This window comes from Sus scrofa, chromosome X (genome assembly GCF_054392235.1).
Source record: "Sus scrofa isolate SSC_HxYL_T2T_F1_AM1 chromosome X, Sscrofa_HxYL_maternal_Yorkshire_Landrace_v2.0, whole genome shotgun sequence".
NCBI classification, from domain to species: domain Eukaryota; kingdom Metazoa; phylum Chordata; class Mammalia; order Artiodactyla; family Suidae; genus Sus; species Sus scrofa.
In genome coordinates, this window is record NC_139401.1 from 17,779,867 (window position 1) to 17,794,890 (window position 15,024).

The 15,024-nt window shown below is 45.9% G+C and overlaps 1 protein-coding gene across 5 annotated transcripts in view; it reads left to right on the top strand.

The window, feature by feature from the left end:
• The window catches only part of NHS (NHS actin remodeling regulator), a 490,359-nt gene that overhangs the window by 419,651 nt on the left and 55,684 nt on the right, over positions 1-15,024 (top strand). For all 5 annotated transcript variants that reach the window (XM_085008588.1, XM_005673460.4, XM_001924471.6 and 2 more), the window contains one exon: positions 11,826-11,978. Coding sequence is in view for 4 of the 5 variants with exons in the window: in XM_005673460.4 (XP_005673517.2) it covers positions 11,826-11,978 (153 nt within the window). In the remaining variant the exon portion in view is untranslated. The remainder of the gene's footprint in view (positions 1-11,825; positions 11,979-15,024) is intronic.

A 15,024-nucleotide genomic window follows, 5' to 3' on the forward strand; every position in this document is an offset into this window, starting at 1 on the left:
CGCCGGATCGTTAACCCACTGAGCAAGGGCAGGGACCGAACCTGCACCCTCATGGTTCCTAGTCGCATTCATTAACCACTGCGCCACGACTGGAACTCCTCTTTTGTATAATTTTTATTAGATTCCACATATTAGTGATCTCATATATTTGTCTTTGTCTGACTTAATTCACTTAGTTGATAATTTCTAGGTCCATCCATGTTGCTATAATTGGCATTATTTCATCCCTCTTTTTTATGGCTAAGTAATATTCTATTGTGTGTATGTACATCTTCTTTATCCACTTCTCTATCAGTGGACACATAGGCTACTTCCACATCTTGGCTATTGTAAATAGTGCTCCAATGAATAGTGGTGTGCGTTTGTCTTTTGAAATTACGGTTTTCTCCAGATGAGATGCATAGGAGTGGGACTGCCGGATCTTATGGTAGTTCTGTATTTAGTTTTTATGGAACGTCCATACTGTGCTCCATAGTGGTGGCACCAGCTTACAGTCCCACTAACAGTATAGGAGGGTTTCCTTTTCTCCATGCCCTCTCTAGCATTTGTTATTCGTAGACCTTTTGATGATAGCCATTCTGACCAGTGTGAAATGGTACCTCATTACAGTTTTGATTTGCCTTTCTCTAATAATTAGTGATACTGAGCATCTATTCATGTGTGTTTTGGCCATCTATCTTCTTTGGAGAAATGCCTATGTGGATCTTCTGCCCATTTTTTGATCGGGTTTGTTTTTTTGACATACAGCTACATAAGATGTTTGTATATTTGGGAGATTAATCCCTTGTCAGTCACTTTGTTTGCAAATATTTTCTCCCATTCTGTGGGTTGTCTTTTCTTTTCTTTTTTTTTTTTACAGGTTTCCTTTGCTGTGCAAATGCTTTCAAGTTGAATTAGGTCTCATTTGTTTATTTTCGTTTTTATTTTTATTATTCTAGGAGACAGATCCAAAAAAATATTGCTGAGATTTATATCAAAAAGTGTTCTGCCTCTGTTTTCCTCTAAGAATTTTATAGTATCTGGCCTTATGTTTAATCCATTGAGTTTATTTCTGTGTATGGTGTTAGGGACTGTCCTAATCTCATTCTTTTACATGTAGCTGTCCAGTTTTCCCAGCACCACTTATTGAAGGGACTGTCTTTTCTCCATTGTATATTCTTGCCTCCTTTGTTGTAGATTAATTGACCATAGGTGTGTGGGTTTATTTCTGGGCTTTCTATACTATTCCATTGATCTATATTTCTCCTTTTGTGCCACTCCCATACTGCTTTGATGACCATAGTTTTTTTAGTATAGTCCCAAGTCAGGGAGCCTGAGTCCTCCAGCTCTGTTTTTCTTCCTCAGGATTGCTTTGGCTATTTGGGATCTTTTGTGTTTACATGCAAATTAAAAAAATTTTTGTTCTAGTTCTGTGGAAAAATGCCATTGGTAACTTCATAGTGATTGCACTGAATCTGTAGATTGCCTTGGGTAGTATGGCCATTTTGATGATACTGATTTTTCCAGTCCAAGAACATGATATATCTTTTCACTTGTGTCATCTTCGATTTCCTTCATCGGTGTGATCTTTTGTCTCATTAGGTAAGTTTATTCCTAGGGGGTTTATTGTCTTTGATGCAAGGGTAAATGAGATTTTTTCCCTCAATTTCTTTTTCTGATCTTTCATTTTTCCTGTACGGGAATGCAAGAGATTTCTGTGTATTAATTTTGTATCTTACAACTTTACCAAATTCATTGATGAGCCCTAGTAGTTTTCTGGTAGTTTCTTTAGGGTTTTCTATGTATGGTATCATGTCATTTGCAAACAATGACAGTTTTACGACTTCCTTTCCATTTTGGATTCCTTTAATTTCTTTTTCTTCTCTGATTGCTGTACCTAGGACTTCCAAAACTGTATTGAATAGAAGCAGTGAGTGTGGACATTCTTGTCTTGTTCCTGATCTTAGTGGGAATTCTTTCAGCTTTTCACCATTGAGAATGGTGTTAGCTGAGGGTTTGTCATATATGGCCTTTATTACATTATGGTAGGTAACATACTCTATGCCCACTTCCTGGAGAGTTTTTTTTTTAATCATAAATGGATGTTGAATTTTGTCAGAAGCTTTTCCAGCATCTGTTGAGATGACCATATGGTTTTTATTCTTTAGTTTGTTGATGTGGTATATCATGTTGATTGATTTGTGGATACTGAAAAATCCTTGAATCCCTGGGATAGATCCCACTTGATCATGGTATATAATCCTTTTAATGGATTGTTGTATTTGGTTTGCTAATATTTTGTTGAGGATTTTTACATCTATGTTCATGAATGATATGGGCCTGTAATTTTCTTTTTTGTGGTATCTTTGTCTGGTTTTGGTACCAGAGTGTGGTGGCCTCATAGAGTGAGCTGGGGGTGTTCTTTCCTCTGTAGTTTTTTGCAGGAGTTTCAGAAGGATAGGTGTTAACTCCTCTCTAAATGTTTGGTACAATTCACCTATGAAGCCATCTGGTCCTGGACTTTGGGGTTTTTTTTTGGAAGTTTTTAAATCATGGTTTCAATTTCAGTACTGGTGATTGGTCTATTAATATTTTCTATTTCTTCCTGGTTGAGTCTTGGAAGGTTGAGCCTTTCTAAAAATCTGTCCATTTCTTCTAGGTTGTCCATTTCATTGGCATATATTTGCTTGTAGTAGTCTCTTAGGATCCTTTGAATTTTCATGGTGTCGGTTGTAATTTCTTTTTTGTTTCTAATTTTATCAATTTGTACCCTATTGGCATTAGAGAACTTTTAAAATTAGCCATCTGCATAATTAAGACATCTCAAACTTGAAATGCAAATGCTTGTGGACTCTAAGGGTCACATTCCCAAAAACCTTAAGACTATGAGTGCCCCGTCCATATTCGCTTACCCTTATCAATTTAGTGCACAGCAGCCTGACTTACCACTCCCATGACTTGCATTCTTCCCTGGCCAAGGAGCCCGCTTTTCTAGAAGTACCAGGGAATACTGCTCTGGCATCTAGCCTTCAACCAACGACTAACAGGAAGTGGTAAATAAATATCGCAACTCCCTTGCCTCTAAGGTATGTGTTTTGCAATGTGTACCCTTTAGTGGCGTCCTTCCCTTCCCTTTCTCACTCCCTCCTCCTGCTGCTGGTAGCTTCTTAAGTGTTATCTCCTGAACCTTTTTCTCAATGCCTGTCCTGGGGAACCCCAAACACTCCATTTTCAGAGCCTGTTTTCCATGGGCAGACAGAAGGGGAAAGAGCCACTGCCCATGAAGAGTGGGCCTCTCACAGTATCGCTGCAGATCCAGCTAGACTCCGGTGAGTTGAGGCAAAAGATAGCACATATTTTTTGACTCCAGATTTAACATATCACGTGTTAGGTATTCCCCACTTATACAGTTCGTGTTGTGTCTTTTACAGAGAGCACAGAAGTCATTATAAATGTCTAGGCTTTGGGGGTGGAAAGGTCCTTGGAAAAGAATTCCTTTTGGCTTGTAGGCTCATGTATTTATAGCTTCTTTGTTGGCCCAGTAAAGGGCATCACTTCTCTACCTACAAAGATACTAATTAGCAAGTAAGTAATAATTCTAAGTGCAGAGGAGGTGTGGTATGTGGGGCCCTTTGTAAGTATTTTAAAATTTTCCATCGTTGCTGACAATCTCTGAGTAAATTTTAAGAGTAGCCTCTACTGGAGTTCCCGTCGTGGCGCAGTGGTTAATGAATGCGACTAGGAACCATGAGGTTGCAGGTTCGATCCCTGCCCTTGCTCAGTGGGTTAACGATCCGGCGTTGCCGTGAGCTGTGGTGTAGGTCGCAGACGCGGCTCGGATCCTGTGTTGCTGTGGCTCTGGCGTAGGCCGGTGGCTACAGCTCCAATTGGACCCCTAGCCTGGGAACTTCCATGTGCCGCGGGAGCGGCCCAAGAAATGGCAAAAAGACAAAAAAAAAAAAAAAAAAAAAAAAAAAGAGCAGCCTCTACTTAGAAAAATAGACTTATTGGCATATATATGTAGCTGTCATGTGCTAATTACCTTACTGCTTCATGATTTCACCAAGCCAAGGGCATCTGTCCAAGAGAGCCAGAGAGTCTCTGTGCACCATGTTGGAAACATCCAGTGGCTGTTAGCAGTGTCTGCTGAATAGAAAGGAGATTTTTCACATGATTTTCCTGATCTGCCTTTCCCACTCCAGCTCCACTTTGTTCCCTGGAATGTCAAAGGTACGTGTGTTCCTAACATCACATCTATAGTTTGAGCCGGCGTGAAGGGACTTTGAAACATCATACTCATCTTTGTGTTGGAGAGCGCCTTCTTTCTTCTCCATCTTCCTACTTTCAAGGAACCAAAAACAACCAAAAGCTAATACTCAAGCCTTCCCTGTAAACAACCTCACCTGGTTCTTTGCAAATAATGCAGATAGCTTTGCGACAGTCACCCTTTTCTGAATCTTGGAAGTATTTCTTCACTGTCCATTTGGTTCTCCTGAGAGGTCAAGTTCCTTATTTCTGATCGGTATTATCTTTTCTATACTGTACTTGTCTGCAAACATGTAAAACTGCTGGTGTCTCTTTAAGGAGTGTGGGGCTCATGAGGCAAGGGTGGAGCCAGGCTCCCACTCTGATGTAAGCTCAGAAATGCAAGTCTTGAAAACTGGCACAAAGATGTGATGATGTGGTGATGGGCTGGTCACTTTCAGTCCGGGTTGCTGAAATGCAGGTGTTTTACCACTGTCTGAGAACATTATGGCCTGTCTAGTAAAGCTAACCTTGGAGCTGATCTGATTATTAGATTGAGCTGTTGAGATGGGTTTTGTAGAGGAAAAAAGCTGACTATTACTAATTTGACATTGTTCAGTCTAATCCCTACCTTGTTGCCTCAGTCTTGCATTCCGTAAAGTAGTGCTATTCAGTATGTGGTCTGCTGACTGCGAGCAGCTACATCCCTAGGACACTTGTTCTTTGCTTCCTGGGCTGAAGTGCTTCTGGCATCCTTAAATTAAGAGGGCTGGTGTCTTAGACAACAGGTGAAAAATGTGTGTTGTATGTAGTGTGTTTTGGATTTTGTTTTTGGAAGGACAGCATGATAGATGTGATAGGTAGCCAACAGCCACCTGGAGAGATAAAGGGCGCAGTGGCCACGCTAAACATGGGCATGGGAAGAAGAGGTTGCCAAGGGAAGTGCATGGACCTGCGGTCTGGAAACCTGAGCTTTGAACCTGGATTTCCTCATCAGTGCAGGAGGGGGGGGGTGTCTTAAACAGTACCTTTCAGTGTGTTGATTGCTACTGAGAGCAAGCAATCCATTTTTACGTCACATCCTGGCACACACAAGTACACACACAGAAGCAAACATACGTGACAGAACCAATGGCTCCACGAAGCAGTACTACATGCAGTGCATTTTGCTATTTTCCATTCTCAGCTCTTGTGTTTCATTGTTTTAGCAATGCTATTCTTGATCTGCTGAATGGATTTCACAATCCACTAAAGGGTCATGCCCTGCGGTTTGAAAAAACACAGAACCCCATAATTTCCGAGGTCTCTTCAGCAGTAAAATTCAATGACTCTGCTCGATGTCTAAAGAAATTTTCTGAAAACAATAGCTGAGCTGTGACAGATGGCTCTGTGCTTACATTCTGGAGGAAGTGCATGGTGTAGAACATGGCAGCAGAATGACCCAAAGATAAACAAGAAAATTATAAGCCGTTTCCAAGGAGAATGTATAGTGCTGCAGTTCTGACAGTGACTCAGAATTAGGATTGCCAAGTCGTTACAATAAATGGTACCCAGGTCAACCAATATCAGAGACTGGGGACATCAAACCTGTCAGAGAGGTGACAGGTGCCCCGGTGGTGGGCACCTTTCTTTTTAGTTCCCAGATTCTAAGACCTCCAACCCCCTACCCCCCCCCACCAAGAGGGAGCTCCAGTAGCCTCATTTTTGTTTACACTTCACTTACCATGAAGGCAGGAAAATAACGAAAAAAGGAAGTGGGAGATCTCCAAACTTGCGTCTTTTGAACTTGGACCCCAGTCCTGGCCTTTTCACCTTCTGCTGTCCCCACCACAGCAAAGGGAACGAATATTTAGAAAGCAGGGACATGGCAAGGACTTGATTCTTTCGTTGGATCCTCAGAACCATTCTATGAAGGCTCTAGAATCCCCACTTACAGAGCAGGGGGTACAGAGGCCCAAAGAGTCCGGTCACTTGTTCTGGATCCACTGCTGCTGTGCTGAATCCCCATCTTCCCACCCCAGAGCCCAGGGTCTTTCCCCCAGGATGCTTCCGGATGGAGGTTGCAACCTCACTTAATTGTGGTGACCGGTAGAAAGCAGAAGCATAAACGGAGCAGAGAGGACTCAGCAGAGAGTCCACACTGGATTCGTAACGATGGGGAACTTGAGTCCTGGGACCATTCAGTGACTTGCCCAAGGGCGCAGAAGTCTGAGTAGAACCCAGGCTTCTGGGGGTCTTTCCACATGATGTCAGACATTAAAACAACAGTAGCAACAAGAATTAAACATTACTTCTAGTGTGAAGCATCTTTTTGTTTTAGAAGTCGGAGAAATTATTTATATGGGCAAATCAATCATTCTCTGTCCTTTTAGTGTATAAATAAATACAGACGTGTTCTCCTAGTCTGTGAGCGCTAGAACTTGTCAGGAAGCCTAGATTTTGCCGATGCTGAGGAGGTCCGTGTTGGAGGCTTTGTCCACAGTGGGGAGCAGGTCTGAATGATTGTGCTCCTATGGAAAAGGGAGCCCAGCAGGGACAGGCTGTGGGAACCTGGCTCCGGCTCTGGGCTGCTCCGCAGGTAGCAGAAGGCTTGGTGCTGCCTGCCCTGCTCCCTCCTCTTTGCTGCCACGCAGAGTGGGCAAGGCGCTGGTTGCCAAGGAAGGGCAGGCGAGAATGAATAGCTTCGCTTGGTGAAGTCCCCTCCCTAGCTCCCTAGCAGATCTGAGAAGACAGGCAGCAGGAACAGAGATCCTGAGTAGATTTCCATTTTTCTTACCAAGCTGGTGACTGCTAAGGACTGGCTTCAGCACAGCAGGGACCCAGAGCGCAGACCGCCGACATATATCTGTGACATGATTTCAGATGCTCATTAATATAGTAATGTGCTAACACACTGCTCGCTGGCTTTCTGTCAGAGGGCATCAGGATGGATGGTTTGTGTTCCTGGCAAAGCAAGCTGTGATGGGGGTGGGTGTGATGGGTGGAAGGCAGGCTAGCAAGGGACATGTGAGTAGCCAGTCCTCTAGGCACTGTAAGAGCATTTTCAAACATCCCTTTCCTCCCCCGAAGGGTCTGAAATTCCATTTCTGAATCAGTTTGCACATTTGGGGGGAAATTTTCACATGTAGCATTCAGACTTTGATTTCAGCTGTCACCTTCCCTTTTTTAAATTCTTTGAGAGCCTGGGAGATGGAAGAAGGAGTAGCTTGAGGACAGGGCCAGCGATAGGTGGGGAGACTTGAGGTAGAGGGGCTTGCTAGGAAGCGAGGCCAGGATGAGCATTATGCACTCCTTTTAAGGGCAATAAAGCCTTAAATGAGGCCAGCAAAGGCAGGGCTGAATGAATACCAACTCCAGACTGGGGAGACTGGGGGCTGGAGGGGCTGGGGGCAAGATTATATTTGCCCCTGATTTTTACCCCTTCCCAAGAGTTCCTAAACCCGAGCCTCCACCTGGCCTTAGAAGTGAACCTGACCTTCCAAGAGAGAGGCGCACACCCGTTTTCCTCCGTTTCCAAGTCAGCTCATTTCCGATGAACCCAGTAACTATATCCATGCTTTCACTGCATCCCTATGAATCAAGGTCTAGGCAGTCCCATTAGCCTCAGAATTCACCAGGGGGGATGGTCTCAGTTCAGTCTAGAAGGACTTTTCACTGCCCTGTGGACATTTCGTACCGTGGCATCTTCATTTGGCAGTTTGGTCTGGTGCTGTCTGTGTAGTGCTCTTTGTGTTTCTGGAATATGACACATCTGCTGTGTGAAAGATTCATTCAGTTCTTGGTTACGCCTAATGCTATGGAGGATACAGAGAGTAGCAGTTATGAATTCTTTATTTTGCTTTTTGAGAAGCACTAGATACTTTGTATGTGGCAGCCAGCTACTCCACACACCACCCCCCCCCCCGCCCCATAGCTTTAGTTTAGGCAAACTCAGCTCAGCATTGCTTTGGGAAAGAACAGCAGCTTAGAAGCCAGAGATGGTTTCTAACCGCACATCTTCAACACGCCAGGTGTGTGACTTTGTAACTCTATGCACTTTCTCTGGGTTTCTGCTTCCGTATTGATAAAATGGGAGCAATACTTTAATCTTTGGGTTGTGTGAAGATAGCAGGAATATAATGCACGTGGCCTTGTGCTTGGCATATGGCTGGAGCTCCCTTGCCAGAGCCTACAGTCTTGGATAGAAGGAATGATACATCGTTTACAGGAGATAAAAACGAGAAACATATAGCCCTATTTCCCACTGTAACCTGTGCCATTACCTGCCCCTTCCTTGCAGAGGAATCACAAAGGAAAAAGAGGGCAAACACTAGGCAAGGCAAGCAGCCGGCTCTAGGGAAGTAGATAGAATAGTGGGAAGGTGTATGCGTTGTCTAGTATCGTACAACATACTGCCACAAACGTAGCAGCTTAAAATAGCACCCATTTATGATCTTGACATTTCTGTGGGTCTGGAGTCTGGACATAGGTTAACTGGGTCCTCCGCTCAGGGTCCCAATGGGCTGCAGGTTTTGGTTGAAGCTGAGTTCTTATCTGACGTTCAGGGGCCTCCTCCAAGCTCATTGTTTGTTGGTAGAATTCAGTTCCTTGTGGTTGTAGGACTGAGGCCCTCAGCTCTTAGAGGCCATTCCACACTGCTCGCCACAAGGCCTTTTCTACAATGTGGCAGTTTATGTTTTCAAGGCCAACAGAGTGTCTGCTGTGTCTCTGCTGCTGCTTGTCTTTTTTTTTATTTTTTTATTTTTATTTTTTTTAAGAGCTTACCTGATTCGGCCAGATACACCCAGGATAATTATCTCCCTTTTGACTAATTCAAAGTCACCTGTATGCGGATCTTAAAATTCCTTTTGCCATGTAATTCACAGGTTCCACCGATGTGCAAGGGGAGGTGACAATACAGGTTACACGCACAAGTAGGCAGGAATCTTGGGGGTGATCCTAGAATTCTGCCTACTAGAGGGGCCCTGGGATATACCCAAATAAGCAAAGGAGAAAGCTTCTTGCTTCTCTTTGTATTATTTTTATGAGAATAAACATTAAGGCTACTAAACCTGGTTATCTCGCATGGCTCAGCCATGGTAAAATGGTTAAATGGGGAAGAAAAGGGGGCAGGGTTAACCGGTAGATGTGGGACAACCTTGCAATGGCAGTGGCACAGCGAGCTTATGAATGAATGGATTCGACTGTTGTTGAACTGTTACTTGGGAAAAGGAATCGATTTTTTTAAGCAACGAAAATGGGATAGTTTTCCCTAGAAGAGCTCCATGAGTGCCTGTGTGCCTGCCTCTGGTGGACATATAGTACTAGTTACTGCTCTGAAACGAAAGGACAAAAGTGAAAGCACAAGCATTACACGAGTTTTCTTTCCCTTCCCTGTCTATGAGATAAACCAACACTATGGGAGCAGCTGATGAGTGAAATGTTTACCTGCTAATGCGTGGCAGAAATCCATTACAGTTTCTCAGCAGACAAAGGGAAAGACTTTGGACAGGGAGATGCGAGGGTTCCTAGCCATGAAGGCTGCCTTTGTGAGAGCTGGTTCTTCCCAGGACCCACTTGACTGCCCATGCTCACCCGTTAGTCTTTGCATCTGTGAATCCACAGCCCTGAGCAGCAGGCAGAATTGAGCAGCCCGGAAACTCAGTGCTGGCTTGCCCCATAGGCACAGTAGGAATGTGGTTAGGGCATCAGCAAAGCAGGAACACCACGATATATACTTTTTTTAAAAAAAATAACCTGATATTTGCTCAACTTCTTTATATTTCATTTATGATAGGCTAATTTGTTTAATTTGGCATTACCTACTGCAGAGAGGGAGAGGTGGAGGAGTGGGAACTATAAGCTTTGACAGTGCTTAGGGCCTTTGAGGTCTAGAAGGCTTAGACCCTCCCAGATAATCAGATAATACTAAAACAGGAGGAATCTGCCAGAGGTCACCTCTCCCAACCTGTTTGCTTCCAGGCAGAATCACACCTAAACCATTTTTTTTGCACAGAACCAGAGAACTTACACTCCACCAAGGCAGGGATTCTTGTCTGTTTTTCTGTGCTATATCCTAGCACCTGCCACCGTAACTGGGACATATTGGCTCTTTGGAAAATGTTCCATGGGCGGATGGATGTTTCTGTTTTCAGCAGTTCTCGTCCTTTCCCCTTCAGCCATTTTGCCCACCTTCCTTCACTCCCATGAGAGAGTCCAAGGCATCATCAGGTAACACCTTGTGTTTCTCATCCTGCCTTATGATAAAAAATAATCTGGGGGCATTTTTCAAATAAACATAGAGATTATGAAGCCTCTCTGTTAGAAATTCTGGCTCAGGAAGTCTAGGTTGGAGCCTTGGAAGCTGTGTTTTTGTTAAGCACTTCTGATGAGTCTTCAGATAGGCAAGGAGGTGAACAGCAGAAACCCAGCCGTTCCCCACACAAAGATGGAAGGGCAGTGGCCACCTGACCTGGTTTTGGAAGGGCTATCAAAATAGAGCACCCCGACTGAGCTTCTGGTCATTGGCGCTGAGGGAATGAAGGGCTGTGAGAGTCTTCTGGTCTAGCCCCAAGACTTCGAAAAGAAAAGGATCAGAGAGGAAGCAAAAGTCTCTTTGGGCACAGGAATGAACACTGGGGCAGAATGCCCCCAAATCACACGCCGAGAAAAAGAGGAAAAGCATTAGAAGGTGATGAGACTGGGAAAAGCAGAGTGGATCGTGGGGCTGGTGGGTAAAGCAGACTGGGTGAGGGCGCCCCATTCCTGAGGCTGGCAGGCTGCCCAGGTGCTCAGGAGTTCCTCCGTGCAGCAACTGTGGAATCAGAGTCTTCGTGCTTAGGACCAGCGCCTTCCGTACGGATTGGCTTAGACTCACAGGTCGTCTCCATCCTAGGCTCAGTGTGCACATGAAGACCACAGAACGGGTCGGACCCTGTGTTGGGTGGAAGGAGGCCTTCTTCCTTGATCTCTTGGCTGAGTTTCAAGGACAAAGCTAGTTTGTCCCTGGACCAAACTAGGGAAGCCGAGTGATGCTTTGAAAAATGGCAGGCAATGGATATGGCAAGTAGAGGGGCAGGATAAGGTGGAAGGGTGAGGTCAGAGGCCAGGGGTCACAGGAGACAGACAGCATGGCAAGAGAGGGGCAAAGTTCAGGTGGGCCTCGGGGGCGCGTGGCAGAACTACAGTTCTGAGGCCCTGAGGCCAGAAGACTGGGGCGGGGGCAAGCTTTTCCGCTCACTCCCGAGGCGCTCCTCTGCCTTCCTGGAAGGCAGGACCCCACTCCACCCCAAAGCACGGCCAGCTAGGGGCTTGTCCGGGTTGGTGAGCAGCTGTGTCAGTGTGAGAAGTGAAGCTATGGAGAGGAAGCTGGCCAGTGCCGGGCAGAGGGTTGGGGTCCTGGGGTCGCCCCGCCCTTGGCTTCGGGGCAAAGGCTGTCCCTGTCTATATTGCAAAGGTCAGGCCTGTCACCAGCCCGAAGCGAGTTCCTCAGGGGAAGCAGCAGTTTGGACTTTCCCCCCCACCCAGACGCCGCCCCTGGCCCCCTGCCCACCACCAGGCTCTGCCACAGGCACTTTACAGCTTCCGCCACATAATGCTCGGCTTCCCTCTTGGTCCCACAGCCGTCTCCAACCTGGACGTCGAGAGCAAGCTGAGCGTGTACTACCGCGCACCGTGGCACCCGCAGAGAAACATCTTCCTTCCGGCCACCAGGCCGCCCTGCGTGGAGGAACTACACCGCCACGCCCGGCAGAGCCTGCAAGCCCTGCGCAGAGGTAACTGGCCCTGGGCTTGGGGGCCTTTGGGTCGGGGCGGGGGGGGACTTGGAGTCTGTCCCATCCAGGGGGTGTTCTCTGTCCCATGGTTACAGCAAGTGCTTTGAAATGCAACCTTTTCTACCCTGCAAGGAAATTCACAGGTAATGATTATAACTTGCATATTGCTAAAATTGAAAAGAGCATTAGGGCCTGTCTATGATCATAATGAGAATTTAAAAGGAAAACTATTTATAATAATAGTATCTGTAACGTGCCAATGCCTGGGCACGGCTGCACGGGGCGACGCAATGAGGCGGGCAGATGGCTGCCTGTGCCTACCAGAAGGAGGTTTGCCTCAGGTAAAGACGGGAGGCATTCTGAACCAAACGTACGTAGGGGTGAAGGAGTCGGGGGCAGGAGGACACAGCCCCCGAAACTGGAGCCTTCAGCACATAGTAACATGAGCCAGAACCAAAACCCTCTGCATTAGAATTAAAAGACAATTAGGTTTGACTTCGAAGTCGATTCAGAAGTTCTGGGGGGACATTTGTGGGACCTGGGGCACCGGTTCACTGCTCAGGACTGTCCTATGCATTACAGGTCGGCTGCCATCCTTGGCTCCAGCCCAGTCATAGAACAACCAAATCTTCCCTCGGGGTGGGTGTGGGGGGCTCTTGTGCTCCTGATGAGAACCAGGGATCTGGTCCCTTCTATAGCAGAGCACACGGGGCCTAGAGAGGTCAGGAGGCGTGCTGAGGGTCACACACAGCAGGTCAGGTACAGCGCCAGGACCCAGACCCAGGCCTCTGGACCCCCAGCCAAAGCTCTTTTCGTCTGCACCAGACACTGTGTCTCAGGGACATCAACAAGTATTTCTAGTTCTCGCACAGCCCCTGAGAAAGCCAGCGCCAGGCACAGAGCGGTCAAGGGAGAAGATACAGCCGTTTCTTCCACTGGTTACTTTTTGATGCCTCAAAGCCATTCTTATTAGGACAAGGAAGTGAAAACCTGGCATTTTCCTTTGATTGCCCCCTACATTGGTATCAGAAGTTGGCAGGCCAGCTTCTTTGGCCTTGAGATTTTTGCTGGGGAGACGTATGAAGTCTGTACATTCAGTATCTTTGTTCCAAATTCCCAATGCTCCTTTAAAGAATGGTACTTTGCAAGGGTACTGAAATTCAAATCGTATATTTTAATGTCACTGTCAAGATGGAGAAACAAAATGACAAGTGTCCTTTGCAGCTTTTTTTCCCCACATGTGCTGCCCATCCCTTGTCTGTTTCCCTTTTAATGAAAGAGATAACTTAAAATATCCCTAAAATATCCCTAAACACAACTGCTTCTAAAAATTCCCCTTGGTTATTACGAGCAGAAACTGTGACCCTTATGATGAAGAGTAACAGTCAGTATCCTCTTGAGCTGCCTCTGGCATTCTTATCATTCACTTCGATTCTATGGTTGGCTGAAACGTTCTTTCCCAAATTTTAGTGCCAGCCACCTTCCAGAAAGCGTCACACTCTTGCAATTCGTTCGCAGCCTGGATCAGCGGCCCTTCCCTTCACGGCCTGTGCATCCTCCCAGAGGGCCACTTAGAAGCTTCTGTCATAACGCACCACTCACCGGCCTGTCTTCTACCACTGATCCATGAGCAACTCAAGGGCAAGGATGATAGCTTATCATTTTTTTTTTATTCAAAGCATTTTTGCCGTGAACCTGACATACAGTAAGTCCTCAATGAACGTTTGCGCAACTGAATCAGATTCTCGAGAAAACTTGTTGGGGGGGCCGAGGGCAGACAATGAGGACAGAGGAATCTGATCATTCGCACTAAACACCTTCTCTGATCCCATCATTAGAGAGCTTGAGTAACGTTAGCCCTTTAGACATAATTATTTTTATCCCTTTATTATTATTCCTAAGTCATCTCTGATTAGAGTTTTCCAGATTCAACCAGATAACATTAAGCTGCTTGTAAGCTATCACATTTCACTGCGTTGTCAGATTTGGACTTAATGGCAGAACTGAGGAACAGCAAGTGCCAATATCAATTTGCTCAGAACTCCCTCCTGGGGGCTAAGACAGGGATACGGGGCCTCCCGGGGTTTGGAAGGAAGACGGGGGGAGCTGCATCTTGCCCTCCGCAGACTGGCTTGCTTTGTGGTTGTCTCAATAGCAAATCTTGGGTGTAGTAGTTTTAATAGCACTGCAGAGAGCCATAAACAGGAATTATAGGCATCATAGAATTAAAAACATGCAGTGCAGAATTAAAATTAGAAAGTGACATTTTTTTTTAACCTTGTCCAAGAAACAGTAGCTTAGTAGTACAAGCATCAGCATGCCACTTCTGCCATCTGGTGGCCATGACTCACACGGACCTATCAGACGGAGCCTTGCTCACAAACGAGCTTCCCTGTAGGTTCTCTATTTGGACAGCTGGAATACCCTGGCGTCCACCAGGAGGGAGTGGCTAATGAAGCTCAGACAAGTGAGCCTGTGGCGGCAGCAGCACTGTACCTCTTTTGGAGGGGAGGCTATAAGGAGGAAGCTGGGGGATTGAGATCAGAACCTAGAAGGTGGCTGCCTTCAAGATCTGCTTAGTAGTGAAGCCCTCAACCAAGTCTGCTGAGGGCCAGGCGCTGTATGAAACCTGGGATTCAGAGAGCACTGGTACGTGGTCCTTGCCCACAAGGACTTCCTAGTCTAATAAGGGAAACAGATGAGGGAGCAGGTAATGTCAACACAATGCCATGGGAGCTCTGAAGAAAGGCGCTCATCATGCCAGGGAGCTTCAGGGAAGGCTCCTCAGAGGAAACAGCACCTGAACGGACCTCAGGTTATTTAGAATCTGATTCTTTGTTTCCCTTTTTTTTCTTGGCAGTTCTTTATGCTCAGTGCCGATAATGGCTTAAAGTGATGCCAATACTTACGTTTGTAAGACAGGGAGAGAGAGGTTACTACGATGCTATAAAGCGAGATTTCCATTTTATATTTCCTTTCCTTTCAAGTTTCAGGCTGGGGTCTACGTTTCATTTGTTTAAGGGAATAAGAACCAAGAGAGCTACTG